The sequence below is a fragment of the Rana temporaria genome, chromosome 10 (genome assembly GCF_905171775.1).
Source record: "Rana temporaria chromosome 10, aRanTem1.1, whole genome shotgun sequence".
Taxonomy (NCBI): Eukaryota; Metazoa; Chordata; class Amphibia; order Anura; family Ranidae; genus Rana; species Rana temporaria.
In genome coordinates, this window is record NC_053498.1 from 153028414 (window position 1) to 153055785 (window position 27372).

Sequence of the window (27372 nt, forward strand, 5' to 3'; positions counted from 1 at the left end):
CTCCCCTGTCCATTCACAGAAGGCTTTGTATTTTGTAAATAGGTTCACATAATACAATGTATTAAGCGCTCTGATTGGGCAGGAGGAGGGGAGGGCACAGTGGCTGCATGAGACTGGAAGGTCCCTCATGGGCGGTGCCTCCAAATAAGGAAGAGTCGCTGTGCCGCCAACGAGCTGGAATTGTGCGGCGTTGCTATAAGTAATGACTCGGCACTCTTCTGGTATGAGGTATTTGTATTTATTTCAGTCATATAAATAATTTTCATTCAAGCATTCTTATCCAGTGTAAACCTCGATCCACATTATACCAATATACAGTATATAGAATATATATAGCGCAATCCTACGACACAAACTCCGCGCAGTTCTCCCGGGAACCACGCCTCATGTTTGTTACACAATATTAAATATATAGAAGTGCGAATGTTCACCTTCGATCGCAGAACAGAGTGCATGGTGAACGCGCTTTGTTCATTATCACAATGTATCACAATTTATAACAATGTATCACATATAAAAGTATCATCTATTCCTATGAAAAATACATTTCAATAAAACAATTAGGAGTAAAAAAAGTGCAAATTAGTGCTTTAAATGTAAATATATAATGAAGACATTCGTCGGGGGAAGTGCTTCGTTTATTTTTATGGCTTCAATAAAACTCCCGATATAGAAAGTGCTGGAGATTAATGAGGGAGTTTTCTTTTCTTTGTATTTCCTTTTTCTGACTTGTAGTTTCTTCCTTTAGAGGCTGCCTGTATGTTTCTGAATGATTTCTGGAAGTGAACCACCTACAGAATAGGCCCCGCCGCCCCCCATGCTATGGATGGAGAGGAGCAGTAAAGTGCAATCACTGTATGAAGCTTGGAGTCCGGCGTGTATACCGGGATAAGGAAATATGGCGACCCCGGCAGATATCCATGGTTCTGATAAGTGCGTTTTACACCCGGACAGGGGGAGGTCAGGAGGCGTTGGGATTGGCTGAGGGCAGTGATACTCTAAACAGGAAGTGCGCAGTGTAGAGCAGAATATCTCCAGTTCAGAGACGGTCCTGAGACTCGAAGGAGAACCCCTTCCCCTTTAAGGTGACATTCGTAGAAGTGAGGTACAATGTGACTTTGCTGCGGAGACCCACGTGGCGCGGTGACATTCGTAGGACGAATTCCGATCACCTCTCTCCTGTGGGGGGCATCATCACCTCCGGCCTTTTAATCTTGAACTGTGAAGGAAAAGAACAAGCTGTTAGATACTTCAGTTTATGGCGTACCTACTTGTTTATTGGAGCTGTAAGGCCGGGGCCGGGACAAGGGGTGGGCAGAAGGGCAGGCTGCCCTGGGTGCAGAGTGTATTGTAGGGATGGAGGCGCCACAAGTTTCTTCTACTATACGGCTGACAGGCATAGTGACAGCGGCTTCACTACTTCTGTCAGCCCAGCGCTGGAAGTGGCAAGGAAAGGAGGAGAGAGTCGGGAGGAGGTGCAGACTTTGCTCTCTCTCCCCCTCCTCCTCATAAGCTCACACATAATTAATGGAGGGGGGGGCACAATTTGGCATTGTGTTCCAAGCGTACCCAGACCATGTTATCTGACTGCGCCTGGACCATGTGATTGGATTGTGCCTGGACCATGTGATCTGACTGCGCCCAGACCATGTGATCTGACTGCGCCCAGATCATGTGATCTGACTGCGCCCGGACCATGTGATCTGACTGCGCCCGGACCATGTGATCTGACTGCCCCCGGACCATGTGATCTGACTGCACCCGGACCATGTGATCTGACTGACCCCGAAACATGTGATCTGACTGCACCCAGACCATGTGATCTGACTGCGCCCGGACCATGTGATCTGACTGTGCCCGGACCATGTGATCTGACAGTGCCGGGACCATGTTATCTGACTGCACCCGGACCATGTGATCTGACTGCCCCCGAAACATGTGATCTGACTGCCCCTGGACCATGTGATTAGACTGTGCCCGGACCATGTGATCTGACTGTGCCCGGACCATGTGATCTGACAGTGCCCGGACCATGTGATCTGACTGCCCCCGAAACATGTGATCTGACTGCGCCCGGACCATGTGATCTGACTGCGCCCAGACCATGTGATCTGACTGCGCCCAGACCATGTGATCTGACTGTGCCGGGACCATGTGATCTGACTGTGCCCGGACCATGTGATCTGACTGTGCCGGGACCATGTGATCTGACTGTGCTGGGACCATGTGATCTGACTGTGCCCGGACCATGTGATCTGACTGTGCCGGGACCATGTGATCTGACTGTGCCGGGACCATGTGATCTGACTGTGCCCGGACCATGTGATCTGACTGTGCCGGGACCATGTGATCTGACTGTGCCCGGACCATGTGATCTGACTGTGCTCGGACCATGTGATCTGACTGCGCCCGGACCATGTGATCTGACTGTGCCCGGACCATGTGATCTGACAGTGCCGGGACCATGTTATCTGACTGCACCCGGACCATGTGATCTGACTGCCCCCGAAACATGTGATCTGACTGCGCCCGGACCATGTGATCTGACTGCGCCCAGACCATGTGATCTGACTGCGCCCAGACCATGTGATCTGACTGTGCCGGGACCATGTGATCTGACTGTGCCCGGACCATGTGATCTGACTGTGCCGGGACCATGTGATCTGACTGTGCTGGGACCATGTGATCTGACTGCACCCGGACCATGTGATCTGACTGTGCCGGGACCATGTGATCTGACTGTGCCGGGACCATGTGATCTGACTGTGCCCGGACCATGTGATCTGACTGTGCCGGGACCATGTGATCTGACTGTGCCCGGACCATGTGATCTGACTGTGCTCGGACCATGTGATCTGACTGTGCCGGGACCATGTGATCTGACTGTGCCCGGACCATGTGATCTGACTGTGCCGGGACCATGTGATCTGACTGTGCCGGGATCATGTGATCTGACTGTGCCCGGACCATGTGATCTGACTGTGCTCGGACCATGTGATCTGACTGTGCCCGGACCATGTGATCTGACTCTGCCAGGACCATGTGATCTGACTGTGCCCGGACCATGTGATCTGACTGTGCCCGGACCATGTGATCTGACTGTGCCGGGACCATGTGATCTGACTGTGCCCGGACCATGTGATCTGACTGTGCCCGGACCATGTGATCTGACTGCGCCCAGACCATGGGATCTGACTGTGCCCGGACCATGTGATCCAATAGTGGACCCACCAAAATGCAACCAAATTATGAAGAGTGTTTGGGATCATGCTGAACTTTTTTCAGAGGGGGGCATCATTTTAAGGTCACCCATGCTCGGTCTTTTTTTGACAATGTCATGAAGGGGAGGGGCTTAGTCATTATCACTAAAGCGCAGGCATGCAAAGGTTTGAGAAACCTGATGCAACTATCAAACAACTAGCAATTTTGAATAACAATATCATAAAAAATGGAGGCCCCCCAAGGACATAACAACCCCCAGGAGAGCCGCGGGCTGGCTGTACTGTATATCTCCCCTGATTGCCCCCTCCCCCTCTCTGTCAGCTGGTTTCTAGGGGGGGGGGCAAGCGCCCTCCCTTGCCCTATGGAGCGGATGCCCATGTTTGGGATGGGGTTCATATTCCACCCGCCGGTGACAATTCCTAACCAGCAAGTGACAGAACACAACTGATACAGGTTGATAGTCGATCATATTTACCGGTAGGGTGGTGTCCACTTGATCAAGTTTGGGCAGATACGTTCCTGAAGGCATGGTCACATAGGGGTTCTCCTCCAAGGAATATTTTCCGGTTTTGGGTGAAAACGCCGCCATGCTGGCTCTAGCCAAGGCGTCCATATCTGAAATAATCCAACAAAAGCCGATCGTTAGTAATCGTTCTATGGCGGGGGATGGAGGACAGTGGTGGGGTCAGCTTCTTAGACGATGGGGATCTCGGTTGGGCCGCCCATTGATGGGTCAGTAGAAGGCGGTTTTGACATCTTTACCTTCAACATTACTCAGTGTAGTCGGTCTAACGTATAGATGTGTAAGCAGGACGACTAACCTCAGAGATCAGCAATAAAATGATAACTCTCAGCCAATCAGAGGGGTGATGTCATTGTATCCGGGCAGACTGGAAATCAGACTTCTCAAGGGAAAGGGGATTTTTGTGCAGAGTTTTCACAGCTGCTATCCAGGAATTGCTTAATCACCAGTGAGCACATTTACTGTCAGATGGGATAACATGAGGAACGGGAAGGGTCATTTTTAAATCCTTCCTCCGCCCCTCTACAGTCTTGCACGGGTGTAGCGGCTCCTCTCCTGGACTGAAATGGCTCCCTCTGATGTCACTGCACACTGTGAGCTTCTCACCATCTGCATTAGAAGCTTCACCAAGTCAGAGCCCCGCCTCATTTCCTGGCTGGGGGATGTCCAGCATCATCTAGCTCTTCCCTCCCTAGCCCCACCCCTTTCCTTCATTGGATTTCAGCTCTTTCAATCATGGAGGCTCAGCATCACATGTGGGTGTTACTTATGCAAATACAGGCTGCCTAGGAACACCCGCCCCTCCAGACTGACAAACACCCACCCACCCATCAAGGCATTGTGATATTTGCATAACTCCTCCCACTGCTTCAGGACTGAGAAGCACAGAGAATCTGGTGATGATGTAACTGGGTCTTTATATAAGGTATATAATGAAAACACAAAGCGCCTTGAGGCGATTAAGTTCGCATTTGTTGCGCTATACAAGTCACTCACTCACAAAGGATGTATTTGAACATTTCATTATTAATTTGATGTTGGGGGGGGGATAGATAGATTAACCCCTTCCTTACTACGCTATAGCCAAAGATGGCTACGGTGCGGCCATGTTGTTCTGGGAGGGCGTCCATGGACATCTTCCCGGAGCCACGCCCCCTGCGAGCGCCCTTTATTTCCCTTATAAACAGATAAGGAGCGGGTCACATGACTTGTCTTACCGGTGTGCTGGAAGTTGGTTCGTTCTTCATCATACGTGAACCACGTCTTGGAGTCACATCTCTCCGTCTTCCAACTGAAGAACAATTTACAAAAAAACAATCAGCCGATCGTTCCTCCAATCTACAGAAATCTTGTAATGTTGGGTGGATGCCGAAATGAAATCAACATTAAAGGAGAAGAATTCCTGTGGGGGCGTGGCCAGAATTGGCCATAATGTCCAAATATGTACAATAAAACCATTCTTACCTCCGGCTGTGCCCTCCTCCTCTGGACATCTGAACTCACCTCACCCACTCAATCCCTGCATCCTTCTCCTCCTCTACCGGGTCCGCTGTCTTCCTGCTTCACATATTGGGCAGACACTGATGATGTCACTCCCGCCACATGCACACTAGAGCGACATCATCCCAGCACCCATCTACTGCAGATGCCGGTGTTCTGTCGAGAAGTGCCCCCCTATCGAATAGTGCCTGGGACGAACGTCCCCCCCCCCCTCCTGGACCATACCAGAAAAAGTGGGGTGTTACTCCTGCACGTGCTCACCAGAGTGATATTATCTTTGTACCCGACCCCTGCACACCAGACTGCTCATGTGCTGCATTCAGTGTGCAGATTGCAAAAAAAAAGTTCTAGCAGGAAAGTAAAAGAGTTTTTTGGCAGAAGAGGCTCATAAAGACTGAAGGCCTGAAGACCCGACCTGGCCCAACCTGACCTGTAGACTCGACCTGAAGACCCGACTCGGCATGAAGACCCGACCTGAAGACCTGGCCTGTAGACCCGACCTGACCCGACCTAAAGACCTGACCTGAAGACCTGACCCGACCTGAAGACCTGACCTGAACACCTGACCTGAAGACCTGACCCGACCTGAAGACCCGGCCTGAAGACCCACCCTGGAGACCTGACCTGAAGACCCACCCTGAATACCTGACCTGAAGACCCGGCCTGAAGACTCGACCTGACCTGAAGACCCCACCTGAAGACCTGACCTGAATACCTGACCTGAAGACCCCACCTGAAGACCCGAACCGGCATGAAGACCCTATCTGACCCGAAGACCTGACCTGAAGACCCACCCTGAAGACTTGACCTGAAGACCCGGCCTGAAGACTCGACCTGACCTGAAGACCTGGCCTAAAGACCTGGCCTGAAGACCCAACCTGAAGACCTGACCCGACCTAAAGACCTGACCTGAAGACCTGACCTGAACACCTGACCTGAAGACCTGACCCGACCTGAAGACCCACCCTGGAGACCTGACCTGAAGACCCACCCTGAAGACCTGACCTGAAGACCCCAACCGAAGACCCGACCTGAAGACCTGACCTGAAGACCCCACCTGAAGACCCGACCCGGCATGAAGACCCTATACGACCTAAAGACCCAGCCTGAAGACCTGACCCGACCTGAAGACCTGACCTGAAGACCTGACCTGAATACCTGACCTGAAGACCCCACCTGAAGACCCGAACCGGCATGAAGACCCTATCTGACCCGAAGACCTGACCTGAAGACTTGACCTGAAGACCCGGCCTGAAGACTCGACCTGACCTGAAGACCTGGCCTAAAGACCTGGCCTGAAGACCCAACCTGAAGACCTGACCCGACCTAAAGACCTGACCTGACCTGAAGACCTGACCTGAACACCTGACCTGAAGACCTGACCCGACCTGAAGACCCACCCTGGAGACCTGACCTGAAGACCCACCCTGAAGACCTGACCTGAAGACCCCAACCGAAGACCCGACCTGAAGACCTGACCTGAAGACCCCACCTGAAGACCCGACCCGGCATGAAGACCCTCTACGACCTAAAGACCCAGCCTGAAGACCTGACCCGACCTGAAGACCTGACCGGACGACTTGACCTGAAGACTCGACCTGACCTGAAGACTCGACCTGACCTGAAGACCCAACCCGGCATGAAGACCCGACCTGAAGACCCAACACGGCATGAAGACCCGACCTGAAGACCCGCCCTGATGACCTGACCTGAAGACCTGACCTGAAGACCCGACCTGAAGACCTGACCTGACCTGACCTGAAGACGGCCCGATCCAACCTGAAGACCCGACCTGTAGACCTGACCTAACCTGCTGGCAATTTTTAGTTTTAAAGTGTATTTCCACTTTTACAGTCAAATTTGAGAAAACCGCACTATAGAATTGTTATGTGTTCCCATTCACACCATGCCTTAAAAAAACATATCATTTTAAATATTTCTTAACTATTAGCTTTTTCTCTGGAGGACGTGTCATGGCTGACTGACAGGTTTTCTGAACACTGTTAGAGTGAGCCTGTCCCAAATCTTTTCTCATTAGCATACAATACAAGTAGCCCCGCCCCTACACACACAGCTGCCCCGCCCCCTTATAGACAAAGTGAACTATGTAGGATTTTTCCTTGTTGGAGGATCCAGAATAGAACATCAGTGAGATGCAATGCTTCATTTCTGCCATATGAATGTGAATCATGTAACAAATTGCACAGCATATGTACAATAAAGATCACTCCCCTCCCCCCACCGCTGTGTCATTGCGACATACGTACAATAAAGATCGCTCCCCTCCCCCCACCATACGTACACAAACATCCTCCTCCTCCTGAGGAAAATGACTGTGAAGATCAGAACGATGAGAAGAAGGATCACTCCACCGATAATGCCGAAGATCAGTCCATAGAATCCGGCGCTGCGATCGTAGAATTCGCACTGCGGGCCGCTGTACTGATAGAACTTATCATTGTAGCACCTGAAGAAGAGAGAGAAATCCGTCATTAGAGAACATCCAATCAGCACTTCTCCACTCAGAGCCCACACAGGATCCACTCAGAGTCCACACAGGATCCATACAGAGCCCACACAGGATCCACTCAGAGCCCACACAGGATCCACTCAGAGCCCACACAGGATCCACTCAGAGCCCACACAGGATCCACTCAGAGCCCACACAGGATCCACACAGAGCCCACACAGGATCCACACAGAGCCCACACAGGATCCACTCAGAGCCCACACAGGATCCACTCAGAGCCCACACAGGATCCACTCAGAGCCCACACAGGATCCACTCAGAGCCCACACAGGATCCACTCAGAGCCCACACAGGATCCACACAGAGCCCACACAGGATCCAAACAGGATCCACTCAGAGCCCACACAGGATACTCTCAGAGCCCACACAGGATCCACTCAGAGCCCACACAGGATCCACTCAGAGCCCACACAGGATACTCTCAGAGCCCACACAGGATCCACTCAGAGCCCACACAGGATCCACTCAGAGCCCACACAGAATCCACTCAGAGCCCACACAGGATCCACTCAGAGCCCACACAGGATCCACTCAGAGCCCACACAGAGCCCACACAGGATCCACACAGAGTCTATCCTTTCAATGTAAGAGGAAAGATTGTACCAGTAGAGGACCAATGTGTTACTGACACGTTATCCGGATTGTACTTACTGACATATGGAGCCATTGAGCGCATTGAAACATTCGCCGTGGTGATTGCAGTAGGCGGGGTCATTGAAGCACGGCCCGGTACAGAAGCAGGTCTGGTTGTCACATGTGACTGTGTACCCGGAGTAGTCCAAACTACAATTCACATATTCCTTCAGCTGGTCCACCTCTGAAACGTCCAAACATCGCACTTCAGTATATCGGGCCAAACATATGTACTGAGTGTATATAGGTCACTATGACATCACATATATATTGTATGTAGGTCACTATGACATCACATATATATTGTATATAGGTCACTATGACATCACATATATATTGTATGTAGGTCACTATGACATCACATATATATTGTATATAGGTCACTATGACATCACATATATATTGTATGTAGGTCACTATGACATCACATATATATTGTATATAGGTCACTATGACATCACATATATATTGTATATAGGTCACTATGACACCTACCTGATTCCTGTACTGACCACTACACTGACCTACCTGATTCCTACACTCACCACTACACTGACCTACCTGATTCCAATACAGACCACTACACTGACCTACCTGATTCCTACACTGACCACTACACTGACCTACCTGATTCCAATACAGACCACTACACTGACCTACCTGATTCCTACACTGACCACTACACTAACCTACCTGATTCCAATACAGACCATTACACTGACCTACCTGATTCCTATACTGACCACTACACTGACCTACCTGATTCCTTCACTGACCACTACACTGACCTACCTGATTCCTTCACTGACCACTACACTAACCTACCTGATTCCTACACTGACCACTTTACTAACCTACCTGATTCCTACACTAACCTACCTGATTCCTATACTGACCACTACACTGACCTACCTGATTCCTATACTGACCTACCTGATTCCTACACTGACCACTATACTGACCTACCTGATTTCTACACTGACCCCTACACAGACCTACCTGATTCCTACACTACTAACCCCCCCCCCCACACGAACAGTGTAGATCGGTTGATTGGCCTCCATGATAAGCCTTTGGAGCGGGGCTCTCCCCAGCCGCTCCTCAGTATCTCCTGCCAACAGCTCCTCCAATAGCCGCGGTATGCTTTGCACCGGTCCATGGGGGGGGGACACAGCACACTTGGGGGGGCACAGTAATGATTTTGCGCCCCCCCCCAAAAATGTTGCACCTGGGGCGAGAGTACCAGATGCCCCCCTCCATGCCACTGCAATCCGGGGACAGACTGGCTCCGGGGACAGAGTCCTCAGTCCAGGGACTGTCCGCGGGAACCGGGGATGTCTGGTCACCCTAGTGTGAGGGGAACTGTTAGTATGGAAATCGTTTTTTTTTTTTAAGGTTAGAGGAGCCACCTCCAAGAAAAAGCAGAACCAACAAATCATGGAAGCTCGAGAATTAAATTATTTTATATCTTTATTATCCCCCCCCCCAGGTACTGCAGTGGTGAAATCTTCCCAGAGTTCCAGCACTCCCCTCCCCCCCCCCCCATCCTCCCAAACTCCTCTGGCTGCACTTTTTAGAATGTAATATAATAAAAACTCAACTCCAGAATTGTGTGAGACCCCCAACCCAATGGCTGCAGACAGCGCCGAATCCCTCAGGCTTGGAGACCTTCCTCCCGGAGGACTCACAATCTATACCTGAGAAAGCAACATGTGACCCGAAGCTCCGGCTTTACCATAATAACCACAAAAGTCACTGTAACGGGAGTCCCTTTTGGGCATAGGATGACTGAGAACTAATGATAATTCATGTTTTGCAGGCAATCTTGGAATATTACAGTTTGGTTAATTCTGTCCACAACAGGTCAATAGAATGCCTCCTTCAATGCTTAACATAGCCTGTTGAGATGCTAATTAAGTCTGCTCTAAGGTCTTCCATCGTGTGATGCTAATGACACTGTTTTGTGTGAAAAGTCTATTGATGATAGATGTGGAATGTAACTGAGCACCCTCTAAAGGTTGGACGTCTGTGTATTGTGTATCAGGTGTGAATAGCTTATTATCGGAGACAGAACGTCTGACATAGGAATGTGTATTATGCAGGTGAATGGCTTATTGTCGGAGTCAAGACGTCTGTGGGATAATTAACTCATCTGAATGTCATTATCTAAAAGAATGTGTATGAAGCCCATTGTGTGATGTGGTGGGTGGAGTGTGTCTTTGTTCCTGTAACTAATGTAGCATGCTTTGTAACTGTATATAAGAAAGCTAAGGTACCATTAAAAGTATTCATTCATTATGGAACCAGTAACGGAGCTGTATGTCTCGTTATTTCTGGGGAAAATCCAATGGGTCCTGTCTGCTGGATTGTGGAGTGTCGGATAAGCTGTCGTGGTTGGTAGAATGGAAGATCGTAAACGGTGGTGACCGTTACAGTCATCATTTATTATTCCCAGTAACGAGGACACTTACGTGTTATAGTTGTTGTAGTAGCGGCCACATTGCGCAAAGATGCGCTGGCGTTCACCGATTGGCTGATGTCTGCCAATGAGCTGACCAGCGAGGAGTTCAGAGCTCCCTCCAGGCCGTTGTTGATGAAGTTAATTCCGGTCTGGTTATTGGGGTACAAATACACTGCACTGCTATTCACAACCACACTTCCTTCACTGGGGAACAAACAGAAAGTCCAGAGTCATTCACAACAAAACCCAAAATAATAATATAATATAATATAATATAAAAATATAATATAAGCCAAACTTCGGGGAAAATAAAAACGGTTGGGTCATTTTTAGCTAAGTCAGTAAAAAAGCCAAAGGTGGGAAACAAGTGGGGGGGCAGATTGGGATCAAGCAGAAGGGCAGTCTAGGAACAAGCCAAGGGTCAGCATAAAATGCCAGCGGCGATATGGACAGCTACAAAAGTTACAAGAGCGAGATACTGGCTGGAGACAAGCACAGTAATCTGGCAAACAGGAAGTGCCAAGGCGTGGCTTAAATAGGAAGTTCATGGGAGGAACATTCTTCTCACTGATCACCAATGTAAGGGACATTCTTCCCACTGATTCCCCCCCTCCAGGGGCGGACTGGCCCAGGTGGAAAAGAGGACATTGCCCCCCAGGCCGCTCACATTATATTTAAAAGGGCCGCGGTCCGCAGTGCTGTTTTTTTTTTTTTCTTTCAAAACTCGGCAGAGGCGGTGCCGCCGATTGGCTGGCTGGCTGCTGCCGCGCTGCATTGTGGGAGTTGTAGGAAGCCAGGTCATGTGGCACGTCAGGGGAGGGTCAGGGCGAGCGCTGTACATCGTGGGCTGGCTGCAGAGAAGAGACCGAGTCAGAGAGACTGCACACAGCTGAACCAAAAGTAAAGTAAGGTGCCGTGTGATGTCTGAGTCTGACTGTGAATGTAATGATGACATGCCAGTCTTTAGCAGTGCTGTGATATCAGCTCTCCTCCCTGCATGATCTTCCATCAACCTCCATAAGTTTGTGACCCCTCCTCCTTCTAGATACTTGTCGTCTTGCTCACATATTCTCCCTCACTTGTTCCCAGGACAGTCTCAATGCAGTCACCCCTGTACTCTCCTTCTCTGCCCCATAGTGGATTGTTCCTCCAACTCACTGCCCCCAGGCTGTGTATCCCCCCCCCCCCCTCTCCCATTCTGTCACCTACATTCAGGTCTTCTATCTTATCGAGTGCAACTTCTCACTCTCCCTTCTAGTCTCCTTTCCCCCTCAATTCTGCTATCAATCTCCCATCCCCCTATCCAATGTAACTTCTACTCCCCCCTCTACACCATCATCACCCCCTTACACACCCCATCCCCTTCTACACTATCATCACCCCCTTACACACCCCATCCCCTTCTACACTATCATCACCCCTTACACACTCCATCCCCCTCTACACTATCATCACCCCCTTACACACCCCATCCCCTTCTACACTATCATCACCCCCTTACACACCCCATCCCCTTCTACACTATCATCACCCCCTTACACACTCCATCCCCCTCTACACTATCATCACCCCCTTACACACCCCATCCCCTTCTACACTATCATCACCCCCTTACACACCCCATCCCCTTCTACACTATCATCACCCCCTTACACACTCCATCCCCTTCTACACTATCATCACCCCCCTTACACACCCCATCCCCTTCTACACTATCATCACCCCCTTACACACCCCATCCCCTTCTACACTATCATCACCCCTTACACACTCCATCCCCCTCTACACTATCATCACCCCCTTACACACCCCATCCCCTTCTACACTATCATCACCCCCTTACACACCCCATCCCCTTCTACACTATCATCACCCCCTTACACACCCCATCCCCTTCTACACTATCATCACCCCTTACACACTCCATCCCCCTCTACAAATCTCTGTATCACCCCCTTACACACCCCATCCCCCTCTACACTATCATCACCCCTTACACACCCCATCCCCCTCTACACCATCATCACCCCCTTACACACCCCATCCCCTTCTACACTATCATCACCCCTTACACACTCCATCCCCCTCTACACTATCATCACCCCCTTACACACCCCATCCCCTTCTACACTATCATCACCCCCCTTACACACCCCATCCCCTTCTACACTATCATCACCCCCTTACACACCCCATCCCCTTCTACACTATCATCACCCCTTACACACTCCATCCCCCTCTACAAATCTCTGTATCACCCCCTTACACACCCCATCCCCCTCTACACTATCATCACCCCTTACACACCCCATCCCCCTCTACACCATCATCACCCCCTTACACACCCCATCCCCTTCTACACTATCATCACCCCTTACACACTCCATCCCCCTCTACACTATCATCACCCCCTTACACACCCCATCCCCTTCTACACTATCATCACCCCCTTACACACCCCATCCCCTTCTACACTATCATCACCCCCTTACACACCCCATCCCCTTCTACACTATCATCACCCCTTACACACTCCATCCCCCTCTACAAATCTCTGTATCACCCCCTTACACACCCCATCCCCCTCTACACTATCATCACCCCTTACACACCCCATCCCCCTCTACACCATCATCACCCCCTTACACACCCCATCCCCTTCTACACTATCATCACCCCTTACACACTCCATCCCCCTCTACAAATCTCTGTATCACCCCCTTACACACCCCATCCCCCTCTACACTATCATCACCCCTTACACACCCCATCCCCTCTACACCATCATCACCCCCTTACACACCCCATCCCCTTCTACACTATCATCACCCCCTTACACACCCCATCCCCTTCTACACTATCATCACCCCTTACACACTCCATCCCCCTCTACAAATCTCTGTATCACCCCTTACACACTCCACCCCCCTCTACACTATCATCACCCCTTACACACCCCATCCCCCTCTACAAATCTCTGTATCACCCCCTTACACACTCCATCCCCCTCTACACTATCATCACCCCTTACACACTCCATCCCCCTCTACAAATCTCTGTATCACCCCCTTACACACTCCATCCCCCTCTACACTATCATCACCCCTTACACACCCCATCCCCCCTACACTATCATCACCCCCTTACACACTCCATCCCCCCTACACTATCATCACCCCCTTACACACTCCATCCCCCTCTACACTATCATCACCCCTTACACACTCCATCCCCCCTACACTATCATCACCCCTTACACACTCCATCCCCCTCTACAAATCTCTGTATCACCCCCTTACACACCCCATCCCCCTCTACACTATCATCACCCCTTACACACTCCATCCCCCTCTACAAATCTCTATCACACTGCCCAGACACCACTAATTAACCCTTTACTGACTGATCTGGTTAATGTGTCATTTTCTATCACCTATAGCTTAGATCTGTCATTATAGGATTCTTAATGGAGTCTGAGCACTAGTCCAATTGCATCCATAATTTCACATTCACACTTGTGCAATCACAGACATCGCATGTGATCCGCACCGCATTGCCATGCACATTACATGCGATGTCTGTGCAACTGTATGGCTGAAATCCCATCACATTTACACCAGAATGGTGCAGGACTATTTTTTTGTGTCCACACTGGAATAGGATCGCATTGGGTGTTGACACCCATGCGATCCGATTCCTGTACCATTTTATAGTTCACACTGCAACCTGTGAACCAATCAGGGGGTGTCCTTCGTTTTCTATTGACACCCGCAGTGGTTCGCAGATGTCAGTGTGAACCATCTGTGATTCAGGTGTGATGCGGGAACCCGCACAGGATTCGCAGGGTATCCCACATCACACCACTGTGAGCCCATTTAACTACATTTCAATTGTTTTTCATAATTGTTATTAAATATCCATTGATTTTTTTTTTAAGCATTAATCTGTGTGTGTGTTTGGGGGGGGGCTCGCAATCTCCAAAACCAATCTCTCTATGGGATCAGCCATGATCCTTCTCCTTGTCCAGGATTCAACTCTCCCACCCCCCTCCAGCAGACCTAATCCCCCTGTGCACCCAGCAGCTTCTCTTCTCTCAGCACACAGGGGGATCGTTTCAGGATAGGGGCGAGGGTGCCTTCCTGAACCTTGCACTCTGTATGTAGCATCCTCCTGAGCCCTGCACTGTGTATGTAGCATCCTCCTGAGCCCTGCACTGTGTATGTAGCATCCTCCTGAGCCCTGCACTCTGTACGTAGCATCCTCCTGAGCCCTGCACTCTGTATGTAGCATCCTCCTGAGTTCTGCACTCTGTATGTAGCATCCTCCTGAGTTCTGCACTCTGTACGTAGCATCCTCCTGAGTTCTGCACTCTGTACGTAGCATCCTCCTGAGTTCTGCACTCTGTACGTAGCATCCTCCTGAGTTCTGCACTCTGTACGTAGCATCCTCCTGAGTTCTGCACTCTGTACGTAGCATCCTCCTGAGTTCTGCACTCTGTACGTAGCATCCTCCTGAGTTCTGCACTCTGTACGTAGCATCCTCCTGAGTTCTGCACTCTGTACGTAGCATCCTCCTGAGCCCTGCACTCTGTACGTAGCATCCTCCTGCATGTAGCACCAGCATACAGGAGGCACACTGACCACCAATATGCTGGGCCAGTGGTTACCTTTTATTTATCTCATGGATGAAATGTGAGAAATAACGTGTATGTGTGTGTATGTATATATATATATATATATATATATATATATATATATATATATATATATATAAAATCATAAATCATTCCATAAACACATAGCACATACACTGCATATATCAATTGAGAAATATATGCTTATAAAATAGTATACCATTTGCCGATAAATAAAAAAAAAATATATAAATATGTCCCCGGTTTTCATTTTAAAAATCTGGTCACCTTATACTAAGGGGGGGTTTGCACTGGGGGTGTTTTCACTAAGGGGGGGTTTGCACTGGGGGTGTTTTCACTAAGGGGGGGTTTGCACTGGGGGTGTTTTCACTAAGGGGGGGGGTTTGCACTGGGAGTGTTTTCACTAGGGGGGGTTTGCACTGGGGGTGTTTTCACTAAGGGGGGTTTGCACTGGGGGGGTTGTACTAAGGGGGGTTTGCACTGGGGGTGTTTTCACTAAGGGGGGGTTGCACTGAGGGGGGGGGTTTCACTAAAGGGGGGTGTCTGTACTGAAGGGGGTGTGAACTGAAGGGGGTCTGTGTAACATGCAGGGGGTCCAGTGCTGTGGGGGCTGTGTAATGTAAAGGGGTCCAGAGGTGCAGGGGGCTGTGTAATGTAAAAGGGGTGCAGTGATGCATGGTGCTGTGTAATGTAAAAGGGTCCAGAGGTGCAGGGGGCTTTGAGATGTAAAGGGGTCCAGTGATGCAGGGGGCTGTGTAATGTAAAGAGGTCCAGAGGTGCAGGGTGCTGTGTAATGTAAAGGGGTCCAGAGGTGCAGGGGGGTATGTGATGTAAAGGGGTCCAGTGATGCAGGGGGCTGTGTAATGTAAAGGGGTCTAGTGATGCAGGGTGCTGTGTAATGTAAAGCGGTCCAGAGGTGCAGGGTGCTGTGTAATGTAAAGAGGTGCAGAGGGCTGTGTAGTGTAAAAGGGGCCAGAGGTGCAGGGGGCTATGTGATGTAAAGGGCTCTAGTGGTGCAGGGGGCTGTATAATGTAAAGGGGTCCAGTGATGCAGGGCGCTGTGTAATGTAAAGGGGTCCAGAGGTGCAGGGTGCTGTGTAATGTAAAAGGGGTGCAGTGATGCAGGGTACTGTGTAATTTTACAGGGGTCCAGTGATGCAGGGGGCTGTGTAATGTAAAGGGGTCCAGAGGTGCAGGGTGCTGTGTAATGTAAAAGGGGTGCAGTGATGCAGGGTACTGTGTAATTTTACAGGGGTCCAGTGATGCAGGGGGCTGTGTAATGTAAAGAGGTCCAGAGGTGCAGGGTGCTGTGTAATGTAAAGTGGTGCAGGGGGCTATGTGATGTAAAGGGGTCCAGAGGTGCAGGGGGCTATGTGATGTAAAGGGGTCCAGTGGTGCAGGGGGCCACTTGACTGGAATTGCCCCCCAGGCCTAAGGCTGCCAGCCCTCCCCTGCCCCCCTCCCCATGAATTTGTAGGACGGGGTTCTCTGAGACCTGAGTTTTTTTTAGGGTTCATCCGGAGTGAAAAGGCTGAGAAAATCTGATCTAGTGAAAGTAAATTTTTAACTTTGAAAATGTTAAAGTAAACATTGAAATTCAAGAAAAAGTTTTGGAAAGCCGTTCTTAGCTCATGATTTTTACCTGAAACCGAAGATGATCGCCTTCACAAAAAAATTGGGAGCGACTCTCCGGAAAATCCCGGTGAGCTGTGAAAAGAGACAATAGAATGTGTGAGAAGACTCTCCAGACTCTCTGGACTCTCCGGACTCTCCAGAGTCTCCGGACTCTCCAGACTCTCCAGACTCTCCGGACTCTCCAGACTCTCCAGAATCTCTGGACTCTCCAGACTCTCTGGACTCTCGGGACTCTCGGGACTCTCCAGACTCTCCGGACTCTCCAGACTCTCCAGACTCTCCAGACTCCCTGGACTCTCCGGACTCTCCGGACTCTCCGGACTCTTTGTACAAGGGACACACACAGAACTAACAAGGGTTCTGCATTTCCCCCACTCTACTAAAGAAAAGCATTTTTATCATTTCTGTCTGGGCTGCTCTCAGGGATTTCCCCTCACTTCCTGTCTAGTAAAATGTTGTCAGAAGAACAGGAAGTGAAGGTAAATGTCTTTAAACAAAACAAAAACTGAATTCATCTGCAGTTTGTTCAAAACTAGAAAAAAAATACGAGAAAAATACTCTTTACAGCACACCCCGTTCTAGAAATAATAACGCCGTACTTACAACACTCAGCAATTTCTGTTCAAGGTTCATGTAATCTTGGGACGACGGGTCTGATAATTCTTTTTGGAATGGTGTTTGTAAGGAGATCACTACATAGACGTCTCTGGATGGTGCACGTTGTTTATCTGGAGAATATATAGAAGAGAGAGATAAGGATCGTATTTTATTATTATACAGAGATACAAAGTAATGCAACAATTTGAATGGCACCCCAAAGCGCTAAAGTGTTGTGATTGGCGTGATGGGGAGTGATGGGGAGGGATGGGGTGTGATGGGGAGTGATGGGGTGTGATGAGGTGTGATGGGGAGTGATGGGATGTGATGGGTTGTGATGGGGGGTGATGGGAAGTGATGGGGTGTGATGGGGAGTGATGGGGTCTGATGAGGTGTGATGGGGAGTGATGGGGTGTGATGGGGTGTGATGGGGAGTGATGTGGTGTGATGGGGTGTGATGGGGAGTGATGGGGTGTGATGGGGAGTGATGGGGTGTGATGGGGTGTGATGGGGAGTGATGGGGTGTGATGAGGTGTGATGGGGAGTGATGGGGTGTGATGAGGTGTGATGGGGAGTGATGGGGAGTGATGGGGTGTGATGGGGAGTGATGGGGAGTGATGGGGAGTGATGGGGAGTGATGGGGTGTGATGGGGAGTGATGGGGTGTGATGGGGAGTGATGGGGTGTGATGGGGTGTGATGGGGTGTGATGAGGTGTGATGGGGAGTGATGGGGTGTGATGGGGAGTGATGGGGTGTGATGGGGAGTGATGGGGTGTGATGGGGTGTGATGGGGTGTGATGGGGTGTGATGGGGAGTGATGGGGTGTGATGGGGAGTGATGGGGTGTGATGGGGTGTGATGGGGTGTGATGGGGAGTGATGGGGTGTGATGGGGTGTGATGGGGTGTGATGGGGAGTGATGGGGTGTGATGGGGAGTGATGGGGTGTGATGGGGTGTGATGGGGAGTGATGGGGTGTGATGGGGTGTGATGGGGTGTGATGGGGAGTGATGGGGTGTGATGTGGAGTGATGGGGAGTGATGGGGTGTGATGGGGAGTGATGGGGTGTGATGGGGAGTGATGGGGTGCGATGGGGAGTGATGGGGTGTGATGGGGAGGGATGGGGAGTGATGGGGAGTGATGGGGTGTGATGGGGAGTGATGGGGTGTGATGGGGTGTGATGGGGAGTGATGGGGTGTGATGGGGTGTGATGGGGTGTGATGGGGAGTGATGGGGTGTTATGGGGAGTGATGGGGTGTGATGGGGTGTGATGGGGTGTGATGGGGAGTGATGGGGTGTGATGGGGTACATCATTTGGTACAGTGTTGATGACCGCGCAATTGTCATTCAAAATGTTACAGCGCTGAAAGCTGAAAATGAACCTGGGCAGGAAGGGGGTGAAAGTGGCCGGTATTGAAGTGGTTAAGTAGAAGATTGGATAACGCATCAGCTGGCGTTTCCTTCCTCTAAGGCCTATCCAACAATCTGCTTCTGCTAGGAGGATAATGTGCAAGCACGCTATGGATGGCAACTGTACCCTAATATGCTTCCTACAGGAGCATAGAATCCCCCAGACATGGGAAGCGTAGCTTTGGTCGGTCTGTGGTGCCCGGTAAGATCACACTGTACCTGTATCGGGTTGCACCCACTAACACCTACACATTTGCATCTAAATTTGCACTAATCCAAGTACTGGCTGATAATGAGCCCATACAGCTCTACATTACATGTAGCATTTAATGTGAACGTAGTTATAGGTTGTGACAGACTCACCCGGGACAGAGGCTTGTGGAGGGGACTGAATGCTAGCCTCTTGCCTACCAATCATGGGCCCTGGTATTTGGGGGTACAGTACTCTTTGTGAGCTGTATGCCTGGGGACCCCTGAGGTGGTGTTACTTTGGATTCAGGTCCATGTCCCCCCAAGACACACAGACTCTGGGAATCCTGTATATGCCATATTAGAAAGAGTGACTGATTCATAATGTTGGGACACATACTGTAAGGAGAAGCTGATGTCATCACCTCCAGCCACCTGTCTGTCTGTTGTCTGTTATAATGTAAATGAGTCTAGGATAACTTCTAAGAGTCTTTCATCCATTGTTGGTTTGCTAATTGACCCTGCAATTGTATGAAGGAGTTCTGTGTTGATATGTATGATAATGTGTATTGTAGTTAGGGAGTCACATCGGCTGCTCTAAGGAATTAGTTAATTAGCTCATGTTAATATATGTTTCTGTGTATTGTTAGAGTAATATGAGCAGGATGTAGGAACCCCTTCCTCTTTTACTGTATATAAGACTTCTATATTCTGGTTCTAATAAACAGTCTGATGTTTTACTCTACACTGAGCTATGACTAGTGACTAGGAAAGCTAAGGGGTCTTGGATTGTGCGGTACCGGACAGAGGAGCGATACGGAGGACAGACTCAACTTGAGTACGGGGGTCCGTCACATTAAGGTTTTAAGCAAAATGCATCGTGTGAATATTTTTGGTAAAAAAAGAATTGATTTTCACAACTTACCGATATTGGCGGCAGTCTGATTCTTTCCGTATTCACATTTGTTGCCTATGTAATCTTTGTTACAAGTGCAGGAACATACGCCATTGACATAAGAACATTGCTGACTTTCATTACTTATACACGGTGCAGCTGTAGAACCCATAACATGTGCAGACGTCTTCAGAGTGGTTGTATTTGTTGTGATTGTAGTCATTGTGGATGTAGATGGTGTAGTCCTTGTGGTTGAAGGGGTGGTGGTTGTAGTCGTTGGGCTAGTTGCTGGAGATGTAGGGGGATTCTGTGGATTTGGGGTTCTGGAAGTCTGCGTTGAGGTGGAATTAGTACCCGATGTTGATGTAGGCCTTGATAACGAAGTCTGGCTTGTTGCTGATGTTGTAGGACTGGACATTTCCAACTGAGGGGTCCCAGAAGATTGCCTTGTGACGCCTGAGCTTGTCCTTGGAATGGTATTTGTTTGGAAAAGCGCAGAAGTTTGTAACGTGGCAATTGACCCTTTGGTAGTGCCTTGTGCTTGAGAAGTAGGAAGACTTGTATTAGTAGTCTTCATGGTGGAAACTGTCCCTGAAGTTAGTTTTGTTGACAGTGGTGCATTGGAGGAGGGGGAGGTCACCCCAGATGTAGATGGTCTTGAAGACAATACGGTTTCCTCATTTGTGATCAATGATGTTGCATGGGTAGAAACTCCTGAGGTAGAAGGACTTTGAGAACCTGGAAGCAAAGATGTTGGTTGCTTTGTAGTTGTTGAGAAGTTTCTTAATGGTGTCGATGTGACTTCCTGGAAGGGTGTTGTCATCTCTGAGACTGTGGACAATGCCGACGTTCTTTCTGTCTCAGGAGTATTTGCAGTATTTGTGGCCAGTCTTGTAGAAGATACACTTGTAAGTGAGAAATGTAATTCAGTTGTAGAAATGATGCCGGTTTCTTTAGTTATGTTAGGTGAAATGTGTGTAGACAATGGCTGGGTGGTAGACAATGGCTGGGTGGTAGACAATGGCTGGGTGGTAGACAATGGCTGGGTGGTAGACACTGGCTGGGTGGTAGACAATGGCTGGGTGGTAGTAGATTGCTGAGCTGCATTTGATAGGCTTGTAGTAACACCATGGGCAGACAACGTTGTTTGACCCAGTGTGCTCTGCATTGTGACTTTTGCTGTCCCGGTAGTTCCCGGTGTCTCATATGTGTTGGCTGAAGAACTGATGAGCTGCTTTGTAGTTTCTACCTCTGAAGTTGGCTGTGTGGATCCTGTTTGTGGCTGCGCTGTACTCTGTGGCTCAGATGGATTTGGTGTAGTGACGGTAACTCTAGCAGATACCGATTCAGAAGACGTCATTCTAGATTCTGACACTCTAGTAGGGAAGGAAGTCAGTGTAGATGTTGGACCTCCGGTAGTGAACTCAGGGGTTGAAACATGTTCAGACATTGATGTCGATTTTGGTTGTTGTGTAGTTATTATGGAACTGGTCTCAGCTGGTGTTGTTGGCACTGTTGCTGGCTCAGTAGTAATAAATGTTGTAGAGCCGCTGGTCTCAGCTGGTGTTCTTGGCCCTGTTGTTGGCTCAGTAGTAATAAATGTTGTAGACCCGCTGGTCTCAGCTGGTGTTCTTGGCCCTGTTGTCGGCTCAGTAGTAATAAATGTTGTAGACTCACCGGTCTCAGCTGGTATTCTTGGCACTGTTGTCGACTCAGTAGTAATAAATGTTGTAGACTCACCGGTCTCAGCTGGTATTCTTGGCCTTGTTGTTGGCTCAGTAGTAATAAATGTTGTAGACCCGCTGGTCTCAGCTGGTGTTCTTGGCACTGTTGTCGGCTCAGTAGTAATAAATGTTGTAGACCCGCTGGTCTCAGCTGGTGTTCTTGGCCCTGTTGTCGGCTCAGTAGTAATAAATGTTGTAGACTCACCGGTCTCAGCTGGTATTCTTGGCACTGTTGTCGACTCAGTAGTAATAAATGTTGTAGACTCACCGGTCTCAGCTGGTATTCTTGGCCTTGTTGTTGGCTCAGTAGTAATAAATGTTGTAGACCCGCTGGTCTCAGCTGGTGTTCTTGGCACTGTTGTCGGCTCAGTAGTAATAAATGTTGTAGACCCGCTGGTCTCAGCTGGTGTTCTTGGCCCTGTTGTCGGCTCAGTAGTAATAAATGTTGTAGAGCCTCTGGTCTCAGTATTTGTGATCTCCCTTGTAGCTGAAGCTGTTGTTTGTGATTCTGATAGACTAGGAGGAAAAGATGTGAGCGGAGGTGTGCTTCTTGTGGACACAATGCTAGTATCTGGGTATATAGTAGACAATGTCATCTTTGTAGAAGACACAGGAGTGGAGGTGGGGTGGGTGGAAGACTGTTCATGCGTTTGTGTTACTAGGTTTGTTGTTCTAGTACTTGGTAGCTCTGTAGTACCCTTTGTAGATAATATTCCTGAAGTTGGTCTGATTGGTTCGGAGGAACCCGTCAGTATATTTGTTGATGTTGCTGTTTTAGAAATTGTATTTGTCCCCTCAATTCCAGTGGGAGAGGTCCTAGGTGTAAGAATCGGAGAGGTAGGTACACTTTCAGATTGTGGTTTCGTAGAAGATAAATATTGTGTTTGTGATGACTGGCTTGAGGGATTAGTCTGATGGGAAGATGTTTCCTTTGTGACAGTTGAAATCTCTGTAGTTCTTTGTATCTCTGATGTTGTCACTCCTGGTGAAAGTGCTTCTGAGATCGGCCCCATGGAGGTACCGGATGAGAAGGAAATCGGAGATGTAGATGAAGCTGATGGCTGTGTAATGGGTGAAAGAGTTGTCACCTGAGTAGCAATTGTCTCCAGAGAAGATGTTCTTGTTGTGGTTGTTGGGAATTTTGTAGAGCTTTGAGTTGTAAATGTTAAAGCTTCAGTGGTTGGCAATATTGATTGAGATACATGTGGAAATGAGGAACTCGAATGAGATGTTGATGTGGTTGTAGAATAGACATTCCTGGTGGAGGATATGTGTGTGGAAAACACAGATTCAGAAACACTTTCGGATGCCGGAGGTAAAGGAACAGTTGGAGTTACTTTTTCTGAAGTTTCAAGAGACGGTGAAGTGACTTTTGATATCTCTGTGATTTTTTGTGCTTCAGAAGAATAAGTTGGTTTAATAGTAGAAGTCTGTGTAGAAAATGTTTCTAAGGTTGGAATGATTGATACTGATGGACTGGAAGAGATAGGGGTTAGTAGAGAAGTAGAAAGGACAGAACTAGTTCCTATAGTCTTGGTTGTTGAAAATGTAAGAGTAGAAAACTCAGAAGTGGGGACTTTGGATTCTGTATATGTAGGGGATGATGCTTGTGGAGAGAATGATGGTGGGACTGTTACTGGAGCCATACTGGACTGTTCAGAAGGTGTGACACCTCTTGTGCTCATCGTTAGTTGTGTGGTACTTTGGGTATCAGATTCCGTACTGCTAGTCCGACTTGTAGAAGTGGATTCTGCCAGACTAGGAGAAATGTGTGATGGGGAAGTAATTGGTGCCGATGTAGATTTCATGCTGGCTTCTTCCTTCATAGTAGTATATATCCTATGAGTAGGTGACGAGTTTACAATTTCTTCAGTGCTGACTCCCTGAGTAGAAGTACTTATAATAGGGACTGTCTCTGGCTGGCTAGTTCCATGTGTCACAGATATGTTGGTTGGTGTATACACGGTAACTCTTGTAGTTATTGGTTGGGAACTTGACATTGACTGTGACAGAGTGGTGAAAAGACTTTCAGATGCTGGGTGAGAAGAAGATGTCTGTGTGACTGAGGGAGTTGTAGTTTCAGCAGTACTGATCTTGTGAGATGGGGATATCTCTGTTGTGTGTCTCTCGGAAGTCTCAGTTGGAATATTGGTAGTCCTTCTTGTAGAGAAAGATTCTGGGTTTGGTATTAGTGAAACTGATGAACTACTGGGGACAGTCGTCATCGGAGGTGAGGATTTTGTAGAAGAAGGGGAAGTACTGCTGGGGACAGCCGTCATCGGAGGTGAGGATGTTGTAGAAGAAGGGGGAGTACTGCTGGTTTCTATACTTGTAGATGATGCTCCTGTGGGAAACTCAGAAGGAGAGACACTTTCAGATGCCGGAGGTGAAGGAACTGTTGGAGTTATTGTTTCTACAGTCCTGGTTTCCAAAGACAGTGACGTGACTTTTGATATCTCTGTGATTTTTTGTGCTGCAGAAGAATAAGTTGGTTTAATAGTAGAAGTCTGTGTAGAAAATGTTCCTAAGGTTGGAATGATTGATACTGATGGACTGGAAAAGATAGGAGTTAGTAGAGAAGTCGAAAGGACAGAACTAGTTCCTATAGTCTTGGTTGTTGAAAATGTAAGAGTAGAAAACTCAGAAGTGGGGACTTTGGATTCTGTATATGTAGAGGATGATGCTTGTGGAGAGAATGATGGTGGGACTGTTACTGGAGCCATACTGGACTGTTCAGAAGGTGTGACACCTCTTGTGCTCATCGTTAGTTGTGTGGTACTTTGGGTATCAGATTCCGTACTGCTAGTCCGACTTGTAGAAGTGGATTCTGCCAGACTAGGAGAAATGTGTGATGGGGAAGTAATTGGTGCCGATGTAGATTTCATGCTGGCTTCTTCCTTCATAGTAGTATATATCCTATGAGTAGGTGAAGAGTTTACAATTTCTTCAGTGCTGACTCCCTGAGTAGAAGTACTTATAATAGGGACTGTCTCTGGCTGGCTAGTTCCATGTGTCACAGATATGTTGGTTGGTGTATACACGGTAACTCTTGTAGTTATTGGTTGGGAACTTGACATTGACTGTGACAGAGTGGTGGAAAGACTTTCAGATGCTGGGTGAGAAGAAGATGTCTGTGTGACTGGGGGAGTTGTAGTTTCAGCAGTACTGATCTTGTGAGATGGGGATATCTCTGTTGTGTGTCTCTCGGAAGTCTCAGTTGGAATATTGGTAGTCCTTCTTGTAGAGAAAGATTCTGGGTTTGGTATTAGTGAAACTGATGAACTGCTGGGGACAGTCGTCATCGGAGGTGAGGATGTTGTAGAAGAAGGAGGAGTACTGCTGGGGACAGCCGTCATCGGAGGTGAGGATGTTGTAGAAGAAGGGGGAGTACTGCTGGGGGCAGACTTCATCGGTGGTGAGGATGTTGTAGAAGAAGGGGGAGTACTGCTGGGGACAGCCGTCATCGGAGGTGAGGATGTTGTAGAAGAAGGGGGAGTACTGCTGGGGACAGCCGTCATCGGAGGTGAGGATGTTGTAGAAGAAGGGGGAGTACTGCTGGGGACAGCCGTCATCGGAGGTGAGGATGTTGTAGAAGAAGGGGGAGTACTGCTGGGGACAGCCGTCATCGGAGGTGAGGATGTTGTAGAAGAAGGGGGAGTACTGCTGGGGACAGCCGTCATCGGAGGTGAGGATGTTGTAGAAGAAGGGGGAGTACTGCTGGGGACAGCCGTCATCGGAGGTGAGGATGTTGTAGAAGAAGGGGGAGTACTGCTGGTTTCTATACTTGTAGATGATGCTCCTGTGTGAGAGACACTTTCAGATGCCGGGGGTGAAGAGGTGGACTGTGTAACAGAGGACAGGAATGATGTTTGGATGGTACTAGTCCCCAGAGAAGGTCTTGTTCCTGTAGCACTTGTCGATAGTCTTGTTATGCTTTGTGACTCAAAAGTATTACTTGTAGTATTTAGGGTCAGCATTGTAGGAAATGTTACTGTTGTAGTCGTAGTTGATTGTGAGAGTCTAGGAGGGAAGGAGGAGAACGAAGGTGTCGATGTTGTTCGTAAAGAGGAAGGTAACTCAGTGACGGAAACACTCACAGATGATGGTATTGAGGAAGCTGACTGTTGGGAGGATGTGGAAAGGTCCATTATTCTGGTGGTACTTGTATCAAGACTAATTGTTACTTGTTCTGTAGTAGTTGTCTGTGTCTCAGCTGAAATCATTGTAGTAGTAACAATTGTAGATAATATATCAGTATTTGGTTTTGGAAGACTAGGATAAAAGGAAGTCAGTGGAGATGTTGATTCTGTTGTAGACACGCCGCTGGTTGGTGATGATACAACATGGGATGAAGAAACGAGGGTAGGAGAACTTTCTGATGTTTTTTGTGTAGAGACAGACTGAGGAACTGATGTTAAAATGTTTGTTGTTCCAACAGAGCTGGTTTCATAAAAAGGAGTCGTTTTTATGGTGACTGTTGATGGCTCTTTAGAACCTTCTGTTTCAGTATTTGTGGTCACACTGGTAGGTGATATTCCTGAAATTGGGCTTGTTGTTTGTAATGGAGTGGAGGACATGGAAGTGGAAAGTGGTTCTGAGATTGTTGCAGACAAAGGGCTGGTTTCCTTCTGCATGGTTGAGACCATATTGGTAGATGAAGCCGGGGCAGAAGCACTTTCCAATGGTAGTTGTGTGGATAATGACTGAAAATGTGATGTTGTCTCAACAGTACTAACCTCATGAGTAGCTGCACTTTGCATTGTGACTGTTGGTGGCTCTGTACTCGCTTGTGCCTCAGATGGATTGCTTTGAGTATTTGTCGTCTCTCTTGATGATGAGGATTTCAGAGTTGTTATTGTTGATTCTGACAGACTAGGAGAAAAGGAAGAATGTGTTGAAACCCCTGATGGAGAAATTGTGCTGATGCCTTCAGTCATGCTAGAAGATGTCATGTGTGTAGAAGATACAGAACTTGGAACACTTCCTGAGATAAGAGTCATAGTAGCCAATTGCTGTGTTGTCACCGTTGGAGTGGAGACACCTTCAGATGTTGGCTGTGTGGAAGTGGAGATACTCTGCATGGTGGATGTGTGTAGTTCTGTAGTACTCTGTGGTTCTGATGGGTTTGGTGTAGTTATTGTAACTTTTGAAGATGTTTCTGAGTTTGTCATTCTGGATACTTTGCTAGTCTCTCCAGTTATTTCAGGAGACGTCATTAGTGACGAAACCACAGGAGTGGAAGTTCTCTCAGATGTTGGTTCTGTAGAAGCGGATTGTTGTGCTGATGTAGAAAGGTTTGTCACTCTAGCAGTGCTGGTCTCATGCTCAGATGGGCTCTGTATGGTGGTTGTGGTTGGCTCAGTTGTTCCTTCAGTTTCATTTGTACTTATTGCAGTATTAGT

The 27372-nt window shown here is 48.6% G+C and overlaps 1 protein-coding gene across 1 annotated transcript; it reads right to left on the bottom strand.

The window, feature by feature from the left end:
- Window positions 1-222: 222 nt before the first annotated feature.
- On the bottom strand, window positions 223-26907 carry LOC120915902 (mucin-2-like). The gene is made up of 9 exons (XM_040326716.1): window positions 20277-26907; window positions 17762-17886; window positions 17166-17230; window positions 10880-11073; window positions 8427-8592; window positions 7548-7712; window positions 4963-5036; window positions 3698-3837; window positions 223-1219 (listed from the first exon to the last, which is right to left on the bottom strand). Exons 1-9 carry the CDS (start codon window positions 26905-26907, stop codon window positions 1169-1171), a joined length of 7611 nt encoding a protein of 2536 aa, XP_040182650.1. The 3' UTR covers window positions 223-1168.
- Window positions 26908-27372: the final 465 nt, after the last annotated feature.